Here is a 21,277-nt window from a genome sequence, read left to right as displayed (position 1 = left end):
TATTAGCATTTATCACTTACAGTGAAATGTAGAAATCCTACTTCTAATTAGGTCCCTCTACCTTCCATACTTTCAAATATAATTGTCTTAAGAATTTCCTCAGCAAACACTGGGCACCATCAGATGATGCTATAATTTTTGTTTCAACTATCATATATGATTTAAGAATCTCCTGACGTGTGGAGAAAAGGGAACCCTCTTACACTGCTGGTGGGACTGTAAACTGGTGCAGCCACTATGTAAAATAGTATGGAGGTTCCTCAAAAAACTAAAAATAGAGTTCCCATATGATCCGGCAGTCCCACTCCTGGACATATACCCAGACAAAACTATAATTTGAAAATATACATGCACCCCTATGTTCATAGCAGCACTATTTACAATAGCCAAGACATGGAAACAACCTAAATGTCCACTGACAGACGAATGGATAAAGAAGATGTGGTATACCTCTTGCACTGTCGGTGGGAATGTAAACTGATACAACCACTATGGAGAACAGTATGGAGGTTCCTTAAAAAAACTAAAAATAGAATTACCATATGACCCAGCAATCCCACTACTGGCCATATACCCAGAGAGAACCATAATTCAAAAAAACACATGCACCCCAATGTTCATTGCAGCACTATTTACAATAGCCAGGTCATGGAAGCAACCTAAATGCCCATCGACAGACAAATGGATAAAGAAGATGTGGTACATATATACAATGGACTATTACTCAACCATAAAAAGGAATGAAATTGGGTCACTTGCAGAGACGTGGATAGACCTAGAGTCTGTCATACAGAGTGAACTAAGTCAGAAAGAGAAAAACAAATATCGTATATTAACACCTATATGTGGAATCTAGAAAAATGGTAGAGATGAACTGGTTTGCAAGGCAGAAATAGAGACACAGATGTAGAGAACAAACATATGGATACCAAGCGGGGAAAGCAGGGGGTGGTGGTGGTGGGATGAATTGGGAGATTGGGATTGACATATATACACTAATATGTATAAAATAGATACTAATAAGAATCTGCTGTATAAAAAAAAGCATAAAATAAAATACAAAAAAAACGAAGATGTGGTATATATGTGGTACACACACACACAGTGGAATATTACTCAGCCATTAAAAAGAATAATAGTATTTGCAGCAACATGGATGGACCTAGAGATTATCATAATAAGTGAAGTAAGTCAGAAAGAGAAAGACAAATAGCATATGATACCACTTTTACATGAAATCTAAAATATGACACAAATGAACTTATCTATGAAACAAAAACAGGCTCACAGACATAGAGAACACACTTGTGGTTACCAAAGGGGGAGGTATGGGAGAGGGAAGGATGGGGAATTTGGGATTAGTAGATGCAAACTATGATACATAGGATGGATAAACAGCAAGGTCCTACTGTATAGCACAAGGAACTATAATTTAATATCCTGTGATAAACCATAGTGGAAAAGAGTATGAAAAAGAAAAAGAATATGAAAAAGAATACATTGATATGTATAAATGAGTCGCTTTGCAGTACAGCAGAAATTAACACATTGTAAATCAGCTATACTTCAATAAAATTTTTTAAAAATCTTCTGAGAATTAAGATACTACATCATACTTACTTCTATATTTAACCATTTCTATATTCTTTCCTTTTTTAAAAAAAATTTATTTGGCTGCACCGGGTCTTAGTTGCAGCACACGGGATATTCGTTGCCACATGCGGGCTCTTAGTTGCGGCATGCACGTGCTGTATCTAGTTCCCTGACCAGGGATGGAACCCGGGCCCCCAGTACTGAGAGGGTGGAGTCTTAACCGCTGGACCACCAGGGAAGTCCCTATATTCCTTCCTTTCTGAAGTTTCAAGCCTTTTTCTGTTATTTCCCTTCTGTTTGGAGAAATTCTCTAACCATTCTTTAAGGGTAGGTTTGCTGGCAACAAATTCTCAGAGTTTTCCTTCTAAGCATGTCTTTATTTCTCCTTCATTCATGAAGAGTATTTTCACTGAATATAGAATCCTAGGTTGACAGTTCATTTCTTTCAGTACTTGAAAAATGCTACGCCACTTCCTTCTGGTCTCCATTGTTTCATATGAGAAATCTGCTGTTATTCAAATTGGTATTTTAAATAATGTGTCATTTCTCTGTGGTGGATATCACTTTTGTTTTCCTTGTGTAATTATATTTAATTATAATGTCTTCCCATGGATTTACTTGGATTTATCCTATTTGGAATTTACTCAGCCTCTTGAACATGCATGTTTATGCCTTTCACTAATTTGGGGAGGTTTTCAGCCAATATATCTTCAAATATCTATCCAGTCCCACACTCTCATCTCCTGAGACTTTTATGACATGAATGCTAGCCCTTTTGCTGTCCCACACGTCCCTGAGACTCTATTCATTTTGTTCCAATCTATTTTCTCTCTGTTGCTCAGCCTGGATGATTTCTATTGATCTGCCCTGAAGTTTACTAATTCTATCTGCTGTCATCTCCACTCTACAACTGAGCTGATCCAGTGAGTTTTTTATTTTGGTGACTGTATTTTTCAGTTCTATAATTTCCACTTGGCTCTTTTTTATAACTTCTATTTCTTTACCGAGATTTTATATTTTTTCATTTATTGGAAAAATAAATGAAAAAGAGAATTCCTAATTGCTTTTGAAACAATTTAATTTTTTAAAAAATATTTTTTAAATTTAATTTTAATTTCAACATCTGATTCCTGTCAATATTGGCATCTATTGATTGCCTTTTTCATTTATGTTGTGACTTTTCTTGTTCTTGGGATGACAAGGAATTTTTAATTGCATTTTGGGCATTTTTGATTGTATACAGTGAGACTCTGGGTCCTATTTAATCGGTTTTCTTGGCAGTAAATCTCTCTGTTGAGGTGTGGCACAAGGGCCAAGTGGTTGTGGGTGGGGTGGAAGATCAACTTCATGTTTATCCCTGCTGAAACTGTGGACAGCTGGTCTATTGGTTGCTCCATTGGTGTTTGGCTAGAATAGGAAAGGTACTGTCACAAAAGGATTTTATTGTTAGGCCATTCTTTTCCTGGTCCTTTGACTAAAGGAAACAGGCTTTTCTTAGAAGTTTGTTTTTCTGTTTGTTTGTTTTTGTCTATGCCTGTTGTTGGCCCAGGTGGGAAGCTTCTGGAGTGCTCTATTTGGGAACAGATTCTATTATAGAACAGATATTGATTCTATGGGAATTAATAAAAAACCCAGGGAAGGGGCTTCCCTGGTGGTGCAGTGGTTGAGAGTACGCCTGCCGATGCAGGAGACGCGGGTTCGTGCCCCGGTCCAGGAAGATCCCACATGCCGCAGAGCGGCTGGGCCCGTGAGCCATAGCCGCTGAGCCTGCGCATCCGGAGCCTGTGCTCCGCAACAGGAGAGGCCATAACAGTGAGAGGCCCGCGTACTGCAAAAAAAAAAAAAAAAAAAAACCCCAGGGAACTCACCTCCATGTCTTTAAGTCTAGGCAGTTCCCCTTCTTTCTACCTTGCAGGTCTTCCTATACTTGTTTGTGGGGTAACGTCCAGGACTTTTCAGTTGTAAGGGGAGGGATCTGATTAAAATATGGCTACTCCATACTGGCAAAATAAAAAGTCTGGATTGGTTTTAATAAAAACGACTTCAATCTTCAACATTCATAAGTTCAAAGGAGATTTTAAATAAATTCTTAGCTCACTTTCTCTAACAATTTTTTCATTCATTAGACTTCATATCTCCAAATATCACACTGCCCTTGTTCATCGGGGAAGCCACCTGAAGGAAGAATCTTTTCTATTTAATGTTGTAAGCACCATCACTGGACACCTATTTAAGGCTCTGGGAGATATTCCAATGCTACAAAATTGGGAATGGGGTGAACTCCAGAGCCAGGCAATGGCCAAACAAACAGAAAGTCCCTAGCGAAATCTGGCTGTAAGTTTGTTATTTTTTTCCTACCTTGGCCAAAAAAATTACCATGAACAAACATTCCCTGGATACACTTGTTCTTTGAACTATAACATACTTGTTTCTCTCTCCTAAAAGCAAAGCTGATTATAGTGGTGCTTCCCCCTCAGATTAAGGTTTGGATATTAACTCTGTTATAATTTGTCCTTCTCACTCTGTGTTCCAGTTCTAGTGCATTTCTCCCAATCCTCTATTGTTCACTCCCTCAGAGGTACCCAAACTTCTACCACCTGCATCTAGGATAGCACCAATGGGACTCCCTGCCCATTTGGGCCAGAGGTTCTTCCCAGCACATGCATAGTACATCACAGAGAGCTACCTTGGCCATTGTCCTCAGTCACCTCATGGGGATCTGCTCTCCAGAGGAGGAGCATTATTTTATTGTACCCACATGGCAGGTACAACAAAACAATGTGAGTAATGATAGCTATGAGTCCCAGGACGTGTGACATTGTTGCAGCCACAGCTACACAGCTACAGGGTCATTTGGCCCTGTAGGGTGATTGGTGGTGGCTGTGATGGTTGTACTGACAGATTTAAGGGTGGCCAAAGGAAAACAGAATTTTATAGAAATCCACTGTGCAAATTTTCCAAGAATGCTCCAACTGGAAAGGAAACTTGTATCCCATTTCCTAAGTTCCTCCATTAACATACCTTCCTTTTGCTCCAGGCAATATATATTTATGAAGCAGGCAATGCTCGCAGCATTAAGGATACAGCAGAGAGTGACATTATCCCTATCCTTATAAAGCTTACCTTCTAAACCAGGAGTCAAGTTACCCCAATATCTACCCCAACAGTTATTTAATTAATTTTATTATTAAGTGCAAGAAGAGATATAACAAGTGGGTTCAATTTTCTTTGAAATTCCAGCAAGAGCCATATTCTTTCAATGGTGTCAATATGGGTGAAAAGCACAACACAGGATGTGCTTAGACCAAAAGAAAATCAATTGTTTCAGAACTATCGAGCATCTGAACTCAATATAAGTATTTTACTTTCATGATTTTATTTGGGCCTCTTCATAAATGTTCTACACACTGGAGTTCCAAGGCCCTAAATGAAAGGGCAGTACATTTGGTGAGTTTAAATACTAGGACAGAATTACTGTAATTGATCACTGTGAGGGAGATGGGTGTGCCATGACCCCTGATGCACCTGCCCAGCAGCAGGCCCTACCTCCTTGTTTGTCCTGTCAGCTTGCACCAACGTTCCATTCAGGCAAGGTTCCACGTAGTGAAGCTCCTCGTTATACTGCAAAGGGAAAAACAGCCAAGAGGAAACACTTAATTAAGCCTTTGAAGGGTACACAATAATTTAAGGATACACACACACACACAAACAAAAAAGCAGCACGATCACAGGCTCAATTCATTTACACATAAGGTGACTTTCTCAATCAGTACCCCTACAAAAAAATTGTGCTTAAGTGCAAAGACATACTTTATTCATTTCTTGTTTGAGGGGGAAACTTGTACAGCACATATTGGTAGATGGCAGTGTTCAGGGTGTACACAGTTAACTGATAATCCTTCAGGGGTGACTCCAAATATAGGGGTGACTCCAAACATAGGGGCTCCCAGGGCATGGCTAACAGTGCATGGTCCAGCTGAGATCTAAAGAGCATTCCACAGAATTTCCTGGCGGTCCAGTGGTTAGGACTCTGTGCTTCCACTGCAGGGGGCACAGGTTCGATCCCAGGTCAGGGAACTAAGATCCCACAAGCCGCATGGTGAGGCAAAATAAATAAGTAAATAAAGAGCACTCCAAACTTGGGCGGATAGGGCTCCAGCTCTGCCTTTGGTTTCATGGAGCTAAGGAACCTATGTGCAGGTCACATATGAGTGAGTACAGAATGTTGGAAAGGAGAGGCCTAGATATTCCCCTATAAGAGCCTTTGCAGGTGTTGGTCAGAGCACTGCACATGCCCAGTGACACCACTGTCCACACAGGCCAATGCCAGCCTTCCCGTCATTTTTGATTCCAGAATACCCAGATTATGAAAGCTTGTTTTTGTCCAAAGCTCACAGCTAGGAAGAGAAATTCTGAGTGGTCTTATTTAAATTTCTCTCATCAAGCATGGTTCTCTGCACTGTAGCTAGATTGGGACATTCCCAAACACAAATCTAATCATTCCCCCTCTTGTCAATGTCATTCAGAGCCCCCCACTGCTCTGCAGAGGAAACTTCCCAGGGCTTGGCAGGGCTCTAGCCACTCAGCCCTGTTGACCTTTCTAGCATCTTCACTCATTAGCCCTCCCCATAAACTCGGCAACAGCCTGCCCTAATTCCCTTTCTGTCCTCTGAGATGACCCATCTTTTCCTTCAGGCCTTCCACAACTGGGCCTTCTTCCTGAAGCCCTCCTTTGGCATCTCCAGCTGACACCTGTTCATCCTCTGGGCCACCTCACCCCTGACTCCTCTGGGAAGCTGCCTCTGTTGCAAGAGAGGATCCGCTCCTATCCATTCCAAAATTTTAATTGCCTGGTGCCTGGATTCATCACAATGTGGGACCACATCAGTAGGGTCTATGTCTGGTTCCTCAGTGTATTCCCTGTGACAAGCACAGGGCTGGACCCAGAGTAGGTACTGGGGAACAATTTGTTCAATAAGAGTATCATGGCATTTCCACTTTAGGGACCAAAGGCCCAGCCCAGAGCTCCAGAGGGAAGGGACCAGAACCATCTCTCACAGGGCCAGCCTGCGAGCAAAGTCTGGCTAAGAAGTTTGGACTTTAAGCCTACAGGCAGTGAGAACCATAGGCTGTGGGCAGAGGAGTAGGTGAAAAAAAGAGATCAGCTTGGGGCAACTACTCTGGACACACTGCAGGGACAGACTGCAGAGGACCAGACTGGCAGCTGCTGCAACAGTGACTAAGATGTATCAGGTTTCACCTACCAAGATGCTTAATAGCAAGGAGGGGTAGTGATAACACTAATATTTGCAACTAACTGTTAGTGAGCATTTCCTTTATCTAGACACAGGCTAGACTTCATTCACAGGATACCTCAACCTCAGGTAGTAAGTACTTCCAATCACTCCCCCTTTACAGATGGGAAAACAGAGGCCGAGTAAGGATGATGAACTTGCCCAAAGTCACTGAGGAGTACATAGGGTGGAGTTCAGATTCAAACCCAAGCAGTTTGACCTTCCAACCACTGACCCCAGGACCTCAGAGCCCCCAATTTCTCCTCTCTGGCGCCTAAGCCTATGTTTCCTATCAATCTGACTTTTGCTCCCTCTTTAATCTTTGTTTTTAGTCACATAAAACCATCAGAAAAATTATAGCTCAGTGGACTTAGAGCTGAGATGAGGCATGGAGAAAAAATAGATTTATGCAATTCTGAAATCAGCTGTCAACAAATGGAGTGTCATCTCAGGATCCAGGAAGCAACTGCACAGGCTAACCTGAAGAAATGCTTCTCCAAAATTCTCAGTCCAGGGAATTCCCTGGCAGTCTAGTGGTTAGGACTCCGTACTTTCACTGCTGAGGGCCCAGCTTCAAACCCTGGTTGGGGAACTAAGATCCTGCAAGCCGCACAGTGCGGCCAAAATAAAATAAAATAAACAAAACTCTCAGGGCATATAAAACTGACACTGGAAGTTGCTGGGGGAAAAAAAACAAAAACAACCCAGCCATTTTTCCTCTCCTCCACCTCCCTCACTGACTGATTTGGTTCAGGGTGATAATATGCCCATTCCTAAAGCTTAATTCCTTTCATTCTTGAAGCATAATCAGTCTTAGGCAATCACAGCTATTTGGTCCCCCTCTGTTGGATACAGGCTTTCACAGCATGTCTTGCAGCTGGGGGTGGTCAAGTAATCCATTCCCAGCCAATGAAACATAAGGGGTAGTTTTCTGGGCAGTTTCAATGAAATTTTTTTTCTTGCCATTAAAGGAAAACTCTTCTACATCCACTGCCTTCCTTCCCTCTTGAGATGCTATTGTGGAGCTGCAGCAGTCATTTTGCAACCATGAGGTTGTAAAGGTTGACAAGGTTAAGAATGGAGAGCAAGGCTCAAGGAAGACAGAGCAGGAAGATAGAGCCAATGTGGGTCCTTGCTGACACTGTTGAGCCATTGTACCAAACTGCAGCTGCCCTCTTTGAGGCTTCCTCCATGAGATTATGAAACACCTATAGACTGAAGCAACTTTTATTCAATTGTTCTGTAACTTGCAGCCCAAAACTTTCCAACTCCATTTTCCAGGTAAATTTTAAAACTTTACCTACATTCTACCTGATACACATTCACAATGTTGATTCCTGGGGTTCTATACTCTGAGGTAGGAGTCAGGACACTTGGGTCCAGGTCCCGCCTCTGCCATACACTCAGTGTGTGGCCTTGGGTAAGTCACTAAACCTCTGTGATCCCAGATCTTATGCATAAGGTGCTAATTCATCTTCAATTTACCCTCCCCGGGCCCCTGTGAGGATCCAATGATGCAAAATACCTGAAACTGCTTTGTTATGTAAAGGCCTGTATATGTGGGGGACCAGAGAGGGGCTTACAAGTAAAGAAGACCAAGAAGTTCTTGCCCTCATCAGGGAGGAACATGTGCAGTAATCAAAACCATGCTCGCCGTCACCGTGCAAGCCCTGGCCACAGTGGAGGAATCTGCTCTTCTGAACCCCCGCCAGCTTGTTAGTGGCATCATCCAAGCTTGCAGTTAACTAATTTCCCTTGACTGCATCAGGACAAAACTATGCTGAGCAATCTGGACTGTATCACCAAAGGGAACGGGGCTCAGCCGTCTGTGTGAGGGAATGGTGCACACCAAGCAGCTGTGCCAAAGAGGCCCACGGGCTGTGCATGCTCACCACGCTACCCAGCACTCCTCCAGAGGGGGACACCAAGGGTGCCCTGCATGTAGAACTGCTCCCAGGCTCCCAGCAGTTCTCCTTTTGGAAACCTTTACATTTCTGCATTTTAATGGATGGCCCCTAGATTTCCACATTGTGAAACAATGTGAGATGGCCAAGTCAATTTATAACTGAAGGTCTGGTCACCTCCAGTTCTAAGATACAATGGCCTCCTTCAGCTCTCCTTCATCCCTACTTAAACAATCAGATATCAATGGTCTAATAGAAAAGGATGCAATGCACATCATCATTAGCCAGATGCAATGCTCTTCTGCCATTTGCTTTTGCTCCCTCCCACTACCAAGAGTGAACCCCAGGGAGGCACTCAACCACCCCCTACTCTCCCCAAACATTTAGTCCTTCCTGCAAGTTTCTGGAAAATGGGAGGAGTATCTTAGCAGGATAGGAGAGAGCCCAGGCAGCCCTAGAGATGGTCTAGCCAGCCCACTAAACATGTGGTGAGGAGATGGACAAAGAACTTTCACCCTTTAAAGAACTTAGAATCTACCACATAGCCTCAGGGCCTCAGTCACTGTCAGTTTCCTTCTCCCTTTCTCCTGGCTGGTTGGCTCTTCTCCTCTGATTCACACAAGTGTAGAGCAGTAGAGCTAAAGCAACTGCAGCAAACAGGGTGGGTTCAAATCTGGGCTCGGACACACACTAGCTGGGTGACCTTGGCCAAAGCATCTCCACTCTTTGGGTGTCAGTGTTCGTATTGGGGGGATGGGGATTGTAACTGCATCTTTCTAACGAACTCATCGTGAGGATGAAATGAGATGGTTCAGTAAAGAGTCAACAGAGAAGCCTCACGTAAGAAAGTGTCTGGGTGTACAAGCACAAGAAAGAAAGAAAATATTTACGTGAGTGTGCTGTGTGCTACACAGAAAGACTGACAGCTGGTACTTGCTAAGTAGGAAGGGGTGTTGGGGCAATGGCCATGACTTATTCTTGGGAACAGGGCTCACGTACCCCTGACCTCTGCAGAGAGCACAGACTCAGCATTCGTTGGAGAGAAGGGCTGCTTCAGTAGGCACATGTGACTCTCTAAATACCTGAGACAGAAACCACCACATTGTGTGGCTGTACACTGCCCCACCCTAGGCCACACTCTGAACCCTCCCAAAAACCTGGGTATTTGGCAGACAGGGAGCCAAGACAGAGATGCCAGCCTACTGCCAAATACCAGCCGGGAAGGTATCTGCCATGAAACCCTTTGTTCGTTTGTTCCCTGAATATTAACTAAGCACCTGCCATGTGTCAGGGATATCAAACACTGGCTAAATTTGCACATGATCATCACTGTGGAGTGATCATGGACCACTTTTTCTTACTTTTATTAGTAGAAGAATGTGCTCAATAATGTTTGCTTTTCCTTTTCATGATAAAAAAGTGCTTATTTGTGATGTTGCCATGGTCCATCCAAAAAAAAAAAAAAGCCTCAAGAGAAACCCATGCTATTCAGGCCAACCGCCAAACTCTAGGCTCTGACAGCAAGGAATACATCACCATCTGCCTTTTCTTTCCTTTCACCCAATCTCTGGAAGTACCCCCAACATCTCGCATTTTAAAGACACAGCAAAATCCTCAATGGGAATTTTAATGATGATCTAAAAGAGGAAAGCCAAGTTTCATTCAATGAATGGCCAGAACTTTTGGGAGAAGAATCTAAAAACAAAGAACAAATGGGCTGGGCTCACCCACCAAGATTCATGCAAGCTTCGGCATTGGTGCAGAACAGTGTCACATGTTGGTTCATGTAAATCTCAGCCCAGAGACTGGAGAGCAAAGGACAGCTGACTGGGCTCTGGATGATACTGGGGATTCTGAACCCTGCTTAACGTTGGAAGCTGGACATGATTAATGAAAGCAGTGCAGCTTTCAGGCCTAACAAAAGAAGATCAACAGTTGCCTTTAAGGATAATGAGGAAAGACCTCATGAAGAAAGAAGAGACTTTAGGGAACATGTGGACACGTCACCCTGCAGCAGAGACTCCTTCCATGTCTTCCACTGCCTTCAGGGGATGTACCAGTTCCTCTACGTGGCTGATGACCAGACTTGCTTGATCTGGACCGCCCCTCTCAATCCACTACCATTCTTTTCCCCATCACCCCCACCTACCCACTCTCTCTACCTTCCACATTCACCCCCACTCCACTATGTCCAGTCACTGAACTCCTTTTAGTCAAGCCAGCCAGGCCTGTACTTCCTGGAGGTGGGAGAAAACTTACTACAACCTGAAAATAGCACTTTCCTCCTCAATTGTTATTCTCCTTTTTCCTGCCCTACCTCACTGCATATGCCTGGCTAATGCCTACCTACCTTAAAGTCTTCACTTCGTCATCGCTTCTTCCAAGAAGCCATCACTGAGCCCCCCGTTGGCTGCATGTTCCAGCTTTGTGCTCTCTCAGCCTCCCCACCCCAACCCAACCCTCTCTGAGACTGCTCTGTCCACACGACTGTGAGCACCTGCTTCCTGGTTTCATTCACATCCAAAGCACACACACACACACAAAACCTCAAAGTCCATGCAGGAAGACAACCTGTCTTCTTTACATACAAAAGCAGCCTCAGTACTTAACTCTTAGCACTCAACACTATTTGTTGAATAAGTAAATAACCAGAACAAAGAAATGAAAGGCAAAACTGAAGATCACTGATGGAAAAGATTAGAAACAAAGCCAAGAGAAGAAAAAAATAGTTGACACAAAGACAAAAAAATAAATAAACTAATATGATAAGAATCTCTAGCCTCTTTGAAAAACAGGTAATAACTGTTTTAGAGAAGCCTTAGTTACACATACACACACACACACACACACAAATATATATATATATATATATATATATATATATATATATACAGAATTAAAATACTGGCATGCTCATACAATGCAAGAATCTGATGTAGAATTGCTGGAACTCCATTAAATATTTCTATGGTTTTATTGATGCACTTTCGATTAAATAACCTTTAGAATGAAAATGTGTAGAGTTTATGTAATGAAGCAGATGAATCCACAATATTTTCACCAACACAAGGCATCCCAGGGATCTTTTGCATTACAAAAGCTTCTTGTGTAATTTGAAACACGACTGGACGTAATTAGCAGTACAGAGAAAATGAGCACCGAAAGAAAATACCATCCTCATACTTTTAATACGGAATCGATTACTTTAAAAAGCAAATCCACAGCAGGCAAAGCACTGGAGAAACGGTTCTGAAGAAAATTCTGCAAATTAAAACCAGGGCACCAGAAAGTTCTGGGTTGAACTAACAAATGATGCTCTTCTCTATTCAACTCTGCACAAACACAGGCTACAGGAGGCATTTAAATTGATTTATCAATATCAGCCCAGTTAATACTGTGTTCATTTAATGCATGGCTTAGGCTTCTGTAAAATCATTTTTCTAACTTCAGCATGGAACAGAATTAGCACCCTCATTTTTATGATAATATTGTTAATTTAATGCATGGCTTGGAGTTAGACTTCAAAGTGAATCAGAAAAATATGGCTTTTCTCTTGTCAGAGACATCTCTCTTCATGCACCAGTGGTCTGATCTTAAATTTTAACTTCAACTGCACAAAATCACTCTCATATTTCAACTGTTCTTTCATAATTCAATCATTTAGTTCATTGGTCTTAGATTGATTTTGCAATATCCTGCTCAGGAAAACTAAAACAAGTTTTAACATTATCTTTTCATGTTTATTCTCTGGAAAGATCTGGATTGGACACTTTTCAGAATACTCTATAAGATGCACTTAGGAATGAAGTTAATACAAACATGCAAAAATGGCTAGAATGGGCAAGGAAAGTCTTTTCCACCATTTAAATTCTTTTCCTCCTTTCCCCATTATGGCACTGAAAATCAAATGGCAATGATGAATTAGATTTGTATAAACGAAAAACCTACAATGTACAAGAGCTTCCAACATTAAAAATAAAGATTGTATTTTTTACTTTCTCTCTAAAACACTGAAATGTCTCCTCAAACATCTACCCAGCAAGCAAGAGAAAACTGACAGTGTAATGAAGGGTGAAATGATAATGTCCTCTCCCGTAAATGGAATCCAGCCAACTAGAACAATGCATTCAAACAGATTTGCAGGGCATTCTGAATGGAGTTTCAAACATCCCAACCCCCTGTACTTACAAGAGCCTGCAGTGGGGTCTCCCTCTAGATGGGGGCAAGTGACCATTTTAGACAGATGGAGAAAACATGTACATCATATTACTAGAGCAATTTTGCCACTGTAGAAATAGGAAAAGGAGATGGAGGAAAAAGCCACCACCACAATTTGGCAAGGCAAAACTGGTGAACCACACTTAGGGTTGGAAGAGACAATTCAAGGGAATGCAAATGAAGACTTGTCAATTACAAATCTACTATTTAGGACCCTCAAAATATTGTTGTTATGGATTGAATGCTTGTGTCCTCCCCTTAATTCATATGTTGAAGCCCTTAACCCCCAGTGTGGTGGTATTTGGAGATGGGGCCTTTGGGAGGTAATTACGGTTAGATGAGGTCACGAAAGTAGGGCTCTTGTGATGGGATTGTACCCTGATAAGAGAAGATGTGAGAGAGCTTGCCCTCTTTCTCTTTCTTTCTGCATAAGCACAGGGAGAAAAGGTCACGTGAGCAGACAGCAAGAATGTGGCTATGTGCAAGCAACGAAGAGAATTCTCACCAGAAACCAAGTCCTGCCAGACCTTGACTTTGGACTTTCCAGCCTCTAGAACTGGGATAAAATAAATTTCTGTTGCTTAAGCCACCCAGTCTGTGGTATTTAGTTATGGCAGATGGAGCTGACTAATACAGTTTCTAAGTATGCAAACATTATAACCTGCTTAGTGGACATTCTGATAATACCTAACTCTGTGCAGACCCTCCTTCGGTGCAACAATTTCACTTCTAGAGTTTATTCAACAGAAGCACACCCAATCCTGCAAAAATATATGTATGAGTCCATTCACTGTAGCACTCTTGAGTAGAAAAGAGATTAGTAACAGCATAGTGTCCAGCAAAGGGGGACTGGTTAAAAAATTAATGCCAACTATAGAGGATGGAATGCTCTGTTCTTCAGGTACACTTGATACAATACAAGTATAGAAGCAAGTTGCTGAATATTCTGTAAAATAGGATTCTATTTTTGTGGGAAAAATATGTGTTCATATATATACAGAAAAATTTGGAAGAATATGTGCCAAATGGAAAGGGAATGGGAACATTTCTGAGTTGTTTAAAATTTTTACATATGTTGCCTATATTAAAAGCAATCAATACATTAGAGTTACTGCTAATTAGTGGTTCCTTTTATGACCTCAGGCTTTTAATATAAATTCAAACATATTTGATCCCATTAAGGGAAAAGAGTTCATGATTTTACTATAGAGGCTTCAAATGAAAAAATTCAGAGTATCTTTCTAGTTGTCGAAATAATTATGTAAATAGTCTTGAAGCTGATCATTTATGTTGAAAACTAACAAACAGATGTACAGTGAGGGTTAATGGGCCCTCTAATGGGTTTCTTTATATAAGGGGCCAATTTGGGGTAAAAAAGAATTTTTTTTTCCTTAGCTGTTCTATAATAACTGGCATGTCTACTTTTAATTATCTTAATCACCCTCTCTTCATTATTGAGTTGACACTGTTTGTATATCTTAATGAATTTACAGGGATTATTTCAATCGATTGGTTTTGTTAACAGAACAATAAATCCTGACTGATAAAGGATTCACAATGTAATTAGCTAGCTCTTATTATGCAAATTTCTGATACTTCTGTAATGAGTAATTAAAGATTAAAAAGAAAGATAGTCCCAAATTAGCTGCTTCTTAACTGTAAATGCTTCAGGATGTGTGAGGATCAGCCCACGTTTGCATATTCACAATGAGCCTGGTAACTAAAGTAACTTTTCTTGATTTGGAAACCCAAAGTTCTGTCTGAAAAATCTCCTTCAAAGAGCTATGCCTGAGGCCATACAGTTTTACAGTAAGATGGTTGAGTGGTTCAACTATATTTTCTTCACTTCTGCTCAGGAAACAGGACAAGGGGAACCTGGACAGTTTCTGAGTCCTCACTGTGCCACTTTTTCTGAGTGTGTGACCTAAAGGCAGTAGCTGCTACCTCCTGGTGCCTCTATCTCCAGGCTATGCGGTACAGAGCTCGGGTGAATATCCAATGAGATCATCTACACTGGGACACTTGGCAGTGATGCTCCATGGAAAGCAGCTGCTGGTATAATTCATTCAACAAGGATTTAAATTACTATTTGCCAGGTACTGTCCTAGGCACTGGGGATAGTACACTGAATAAACAAGACCAACCTCTGTTCCCATGGAATTTATTATTCTCTTCCTTTTCTTCTTTAGGGCTTTTTAAAATCTGAAGCTATTAAATCATGGTGCCCTGCTGTTGTGCCTTTTTGCTCCAAGTCTCATCAGAAGCTGGCAGGACACTAATCAAGCAATCCCCTCTGCAAGCCCAGTGTCACTTCAATACCCATGCCCTCTGCCCAGTGAATAAAAGTGGATGTTATAAAAAAATAAAAATAAAAAAAAAAAGTGGATGTTATGCCCATGCAGAAGGCTGCCCAGAAATAGGGTTCCATGATGACACACTCTGCTCAGGGGCCCGGAGAAGCCATGCAGACACAGGAACAGCATTCTTGGAGCATGTCCATGCCACTCATTCTTCAAATAGCAGCCCTTCTTTCATACCCTAACACTGGCCTCCTGTGTACCAGCTTTGGTTGTCCTGGCAGGGACCCTGGGAGTGATGTGACTGCACCTGCATCACAGCTGCAGGCAGAGGCAGACTCAAGTGGTTCATCCCAAGACGCGGCACTGTATGTGGCCAAATTAGCATTCAAAACTAAGTCCCATCCCTGAAGCCAAGCTCTGTCTTCTCACCACACCGCCTCCACTGCCTGCTGCAGCCACTCCATGTCCCAGAGAGAGGGGATGTGGAAAAGCACAGGTGACCAGCACACAGGAGCACCCAGCTACGTATTCAAGGAAAACAACCAGGCTCATTGTGGCTATCATCTTTGGAAAAGAGTGGGAGGGAAATAAGGAACATGATGAGACTTATACCAGAGAACGGGGGAGAAGAGGATAAAGAACTGGAGATGGACTCCTGAATTAGTGCTCCTGCCCAGGCAGTGTGTTCATGCCCGGGCTTGGTTCCCGAATCTCCCACTTCCCAGCTCTGTGACCTCCGCAAGTTACTGACACTCTCAATCCCCGCAACCTCACTTGAGAAAATGCCAAAACCACCCCCTACACGCTAGGGCTGCTGTGAGGAACGAAGATAATACCAATATGAAGATTAGGCAAATGGCACACAGTAGGCACTTAATAAATGCCACTTTTGTTTCTGAAGCTGAGATAAAGTACCCTATGAGCCTTAAACTGCTCTCTACATTTTTGTTGTCTTACCATCATGATTACTATTACTATCATTGTCATCAGACTAACCTAGCTTAAAATTAATTTCCACATGAGAAAATCTAGTAGTTTAAGGGAAATCTCGCTAGGTCTAATTCCCCAAGGTTCTGAAAGGGTTGGTTCTCCAGGAAAACTAAATCTGGTGCTACTCTTCCAGATAATAGTGCCTGAGAGCTAGGTGAGAAAAAATGTGCTCAACTGCTTTCCCAGTGACTGAAATCCCTCCAGTACCACGATTCAGTGAACTAACGTGGGACTAATGAGACCTCATCCTAGGGCATCTAATGCTATGTATACAAAAGCAATAAGAATGTTAACTGCTTGCTGATAAAAGATCACATGAACTCAAAGTGCAAAGAAAGTACAAAACAGCTGCAATTACGGCAATTATGTTGAAGAAGTCGTCATCCCCCAGCGTATCCAAAATAGATGAGACTGTTTGCTTTGCGATCGTCAGACGGAGCCCTTTCATGCTGCCACTGACATCCACTAAAATGACCACGTCTTTCGGAGAAGTCGCTGCCTGAATGTACCTAGATCAGAGGAAAATTAAGTAAAAATGAATCCTGAATCTCTACGCAAGTTTCCTCTTTTAAAAAATAACTAAGAGGTTTGACCGTTTCCTACCATTTTCGGTTCCTGCAGTCAAAGGCAATGACTCCATTCTCATCTGGTTCCCATTTAATCCCTAGAAGAAAAATGGAGTTATAAGAAACCCAGAAACTTCAAATATTTATTCACAGCATTTCAAGGCTGCTCTGCTTTGCTGATTGAATGAACAGGGTGAAAAATCACATGCAAACACCGACCCTGGAGCTCATCACATGTTCCATCATCAACTCTGGGAAGGTGCTTTAGGGCTGGAACGCCATAGCAAACACGGCCTTAGCTCAGGCACTCCAAGATCTGCTAGAGAGTGGTGACATCTTTAGTAACCCACTGTCCATCAAGAAAGGACATGACTCCAGCCCCTTCCCATGGCTAATGATAAAGTTAGCCAAGGTCATTTCTCACTGTCCTTCAAGTTGCTGGACCTGGCTGCATCATTCATGGATCTCTGGGCAGGGTCAGGCCCCGTCCCTGGACCCAGATAGGTATATGTCTAGGGCACGGGGGGTAGAAAGCATTCAATGTTTCCATCTCAGAATATACACAAGTCTGTTCTCTTTTCAGTTCTGTTTTGTCTTGGCCTTCTACACTGAAATGAAATAAAATGGCCCTAACTATACTGCATAATAAAATTTCAATTTCAGTCTTTGAAGCCTGGGGGTTTTTCTCCTTACGTAAAATGGGATCCAACATCCTTAGTCTCATGGCTTGCAGACTGGTCAGGATATGTCCAAGGTTCACATGCTCTATTTACAACTTAATCTTTATGAATAAACTTTCATTTAAAAAGAAAAGGGTTTGCTGCCTAAAAATAAGATAGAAAATCATTGTTTTCAACCATCAGTACTGCTCAGGGATGGAGGATTAGAAACACAGATTTTGGAGTTAAGAAAATAAAACAGAAAAACTATTTTCACAGCAGAAAATCCTGACTTTGTAGCATTGAGATTCTCCTTTCCAATTAATAAGGGTCAGTTTTCTGGACCACACTGGGCCAATAATAGGCACTTGCTTAAGATAACATCACTAAATTATTCCAGAGATAATCATGAGATGGCAGCTTGTAAACCAAAGAGTCATTTTGTTTTGTCCTCCTTGTACCTACATTTCCCACGTGCAAATGGACCTAATTTAAAAGTTCTCTGTAACAAATTGGAAAACAGAAGTATGAGAAGCCATTGCCAATTGAAGGTTATTAGGTAATGAAGATAAAATAAAAGTGACATAATATATTGTACACTAAAGGAGAAGAATGCAATTTATTTTAAAAACATCTGACATACTACATTTGTATAAAGCCAAGTACAGCTAGGATGACAGTCTTCACACATAATGAAATTATATATATAGTGAGGCTAGGTAATGTTCCAATGTGTAATTCCACAAAGAACTGGTTTGAGTCCAAATAAAGAGAATTTTTTTTAATGTGTTGATGCATGGTAGACATTCAGTGGACATTCTTTGAGTTGAATTGTGGCCAGTGTTTTTAGACCACAACCATATCTGATCATCCTCCACCTCACCCGTACTCTGCCACCCTTCCTCCATCACAGCCTTATCACCATGTGCTCCACTGGGGGAGAAAACATGCAATTCTGTTTTACTGTCCTAGCATTTAGGCCAGGGCCTAGGAAGAAGGAATTAATGACACTCAATGCTCTCCTTTTGGATTGAGGTCCTTTCCCTGCAAATGGGCTTGTAACTCCACCCATGCACTGCTGAAACTTGGTGCTTTTCAAAAAGGCTCTAGGGAAAGAATCCTTCCTTGCCTCTTCTTAGCTTCTGGTGGCTCCCAGCAATGCTTGGTGTTCCTTGACTTGTAGCTCATCTTTCCAATTTCTTACTCCATCTTCACGTGGCTGTCTTCCCTCTGTGTCTGTATGTCCTCCCTTCTCATAAGGACACCAGTTACATTGGATTTAATCCTAATCCAGTATGATCACATCCCAGCTATATTAGATCTATTTCCATGAAAGTTCACATCTGAGGCTCCAGGTGGACATGAATTTGGAGGGACGCTATTCAACCCACTACATGTAAGAAGCGTAGGACTTGTAAAACAAAAGTGAGGGGTGGCCACAGGGTAAAGAGGATTACCCCTGGGCACAGAGAACCATGTTTGCCAAGGTATGAGAAGAGCATGTCAAGTTCAAGGAGCTGAAGGAAGGCTGGTGTGGCTGTGCAGAGAGGATGTCTATAGCAAAGAAAGAGCCTGGGTGACAGCAGGAACCAGGAGGCTCACGCCCTTCCTGGTCAGGACAGGAGGTACATACTAAGAGGATGAAGACAGTACCTCAACACAGTTCTAGGCACAGCTGCCCTGGATATAACAATAAAGGTCACACTTTGACTCAAAGACAGGGTTGTATGGGCCCTGGAGGATCATCTCACCCACACCTAACCTTTGGGCCCAAATCTTCATTTCATAGCAGGGACTCCAAGGCTCTCAAAGTTCAACAGATTTTCCTGAGATTTCTAGTTAGGACTGGGACTTGATCTCCCAAATCCCATGCCACCATTCTCTTCCTTACACAGGCAGTATAAGGAGGTTCCATGAGAATTTACTGTATCTTAGTGTCAGTTAAGTGTATAAAAGTAAAACTGGTTTCCATGCCATGGGAGGAACATCTGAGGGCCTTTAATCTGCTTATGTTCATCTTGAACCTCTGCTGCTGGGGCAGCAAGAGGCAGCATTTACCAAACTAATCTGACCATTGAGCCCTTCCTTTCCCAAGAATCTCACAACAAAATGATTTAGGAGACAACCTTCAGGAAACCCTGTCCCAGATGGTACTGTCTCTCCTAGGACATTTCAGCATTTTAGTATGTACTTTTTTGTACACACAGATATTTTGAAAATGTTCAAGTAATCAAATCCCAGAGAAATAATAGTTGGTTCATCTTAAATCTCTGAGATCCAAGGAACTGTCACTTAACCAAGGAGTACCCTCAGGAGCCATATCATTTCTGGAAGTGTCAAATGCCTCATGGGATCCCTCCAGGCTGGCTGGGGCATGACTCTCAAGATAAAAGGAACAGTGCAGTTCAGCAGCAGCTTTCACTGCCATTCAGCCTTCTCTCGGCGGCACTCCAGACTTCAGGACCAGCATCAGTGATGCCTGCCCTGCCTTCCTCGGCCTGCCTTCCTCAGCTTTCACAAGACAAGGTCCCTAGAACATTCAGCATATCCACAGGTGAAACTGAAAATAATGTCAAAATCTCTACTGCAGACTCAAATGCTCAAATCTGATTAGATGTAAAATATTGTACAATATTCCTATATACTATTGTTTCTCTCCCAAAGGCATTATAAACTAATATTGGAGGGAAATTAATTTCATCTAAGGCAACATATGTCTTCATAATCTTCTTGGCACATGAAAATGAAGAGTAGGGCCAACAGAGCAGAGCCTAACTCAGCATCATCTGAAAGTCAGGTGATTCAATGAATGTGTTCCCTGCTGGCGCTGGCTGGAACTGGGTCTCTGCCACTGGCAACCAAAATCTCTAACGAATGCACTTCCCCACAAGAGGGAGCTTCGCGAGGGCAGTGACCTTTTCCGCTTAGCTCACCATTTTATCCTCAGGGCCCCACACAGGGCTTGGAACAAAGCAAGAACTCAGGACACACTTATGTAAGAATGAAGGAACTTCCCTTCTGCTTACGACATTTACACTTAGCACTGATTCATACTATTGTACCACTCTAAACATGAAAAGAAGCATCCTAAAAAGAAAAAAAAAAAAATCCTAGCAAAAAAAGCCCATGGATCCCTCATCTAACAATCATTTTATGTCCAAGAAACAAGAGGTGTACTCTGTTCAGAACCAAGCACTGAGTGAGCACTGACACGTATCAGGGCAGTGAAGCCCTTTGGAGGACTGTGACCTATGTCTTTATTCACAAAGAAAATATGCAGAAATTTTACAAAGTCAAAATTCTGCCACTAATATCAAAAAAGAACTGTAAGCATTTCTGAGTCAACTATTCTGATTCTGACTGATAAAAATCTTGTACATAAATTAATCTCTCCAATTAGAGAAACCCTTTATGAGGATTTTCTTTTGTTATGGACTGAATGTTTGTGTCCCACCAACATTCATAGGTTGAAGAACCCTATGTTCTGGTATTGAGAGGTAATTTTCTTTGCGAGGCAATTAGGTTTAGATGAGGTCATGAGAGTAGAACCCCCATGATGGGATTAGTGCCCTTCCAGGAAGAGTAAGAAACACCAGAGCTTCCTTTCTCTCCCATGTGAGGACACAGGAAGAAGGCAGCCGTCTGCAAGCCAGAAAGAGGGGTCTCACCAAGAACCATATCTGCCAGCACCTTGATCTTGGTCTTCCCAGCCTCTAGAACAATGAGAAATAAATGTCTGTTGTTTAAACCACC

At 42.1% G+C, this 21,277-nt stretch overlaps 1 protein-coding gene across 1 annotated transcript in view; it reads right to left on the bottom strand.

The window, feature by feature from the left end:
• Nucleotides 1–21,277, bottom strand: part of CACNA2D3 (calcium voltage-gated channel auxiliary subunit alpha2delta 3) — a 787,629-nt gene that overhangs the window by 411,764 nt on the left and 354,588 nt on the right. Inside the window, exons 7-9 of the mRNA XM_079935575.1 lie at nucleotides 16,903–16,963; nucleotides 16,658–16,808; nucleotides 5,140–5,214 (exon numbers count right to left, since the gene is read on the bottom strand). Of these exons, the coding sequence (XP_079791701.1) occupies nucleotides 5,140–5,214; nucleotides 16,658–16,808; nucleotides 16,903–16,963 (287 nt within the window). The remainder of the gene's footprint in view (nucleotides 1–5,139; nucleotides 5,215–16,657; nucleotides 16,809–16,902; nucleotides 16,964–21,277) is intronic.

This window comes from Stenella coeruleoalba (genome assembly GCF_951394435.1).
Source record: "Stenella coeruleoalba genome assembly, chromosome: 10".
Classification (NCBI taxonomy): Eukaryota; Metazoa; Chordata; class Mammalia; order Artiodactyla; family Delphinidae; genus Stenella; species Stenella coeruleoalba.
Note: the sequence above shows the minus strand (reverse complement) of the source record. Positions and strands in the feature narration are given on the sequence as shown.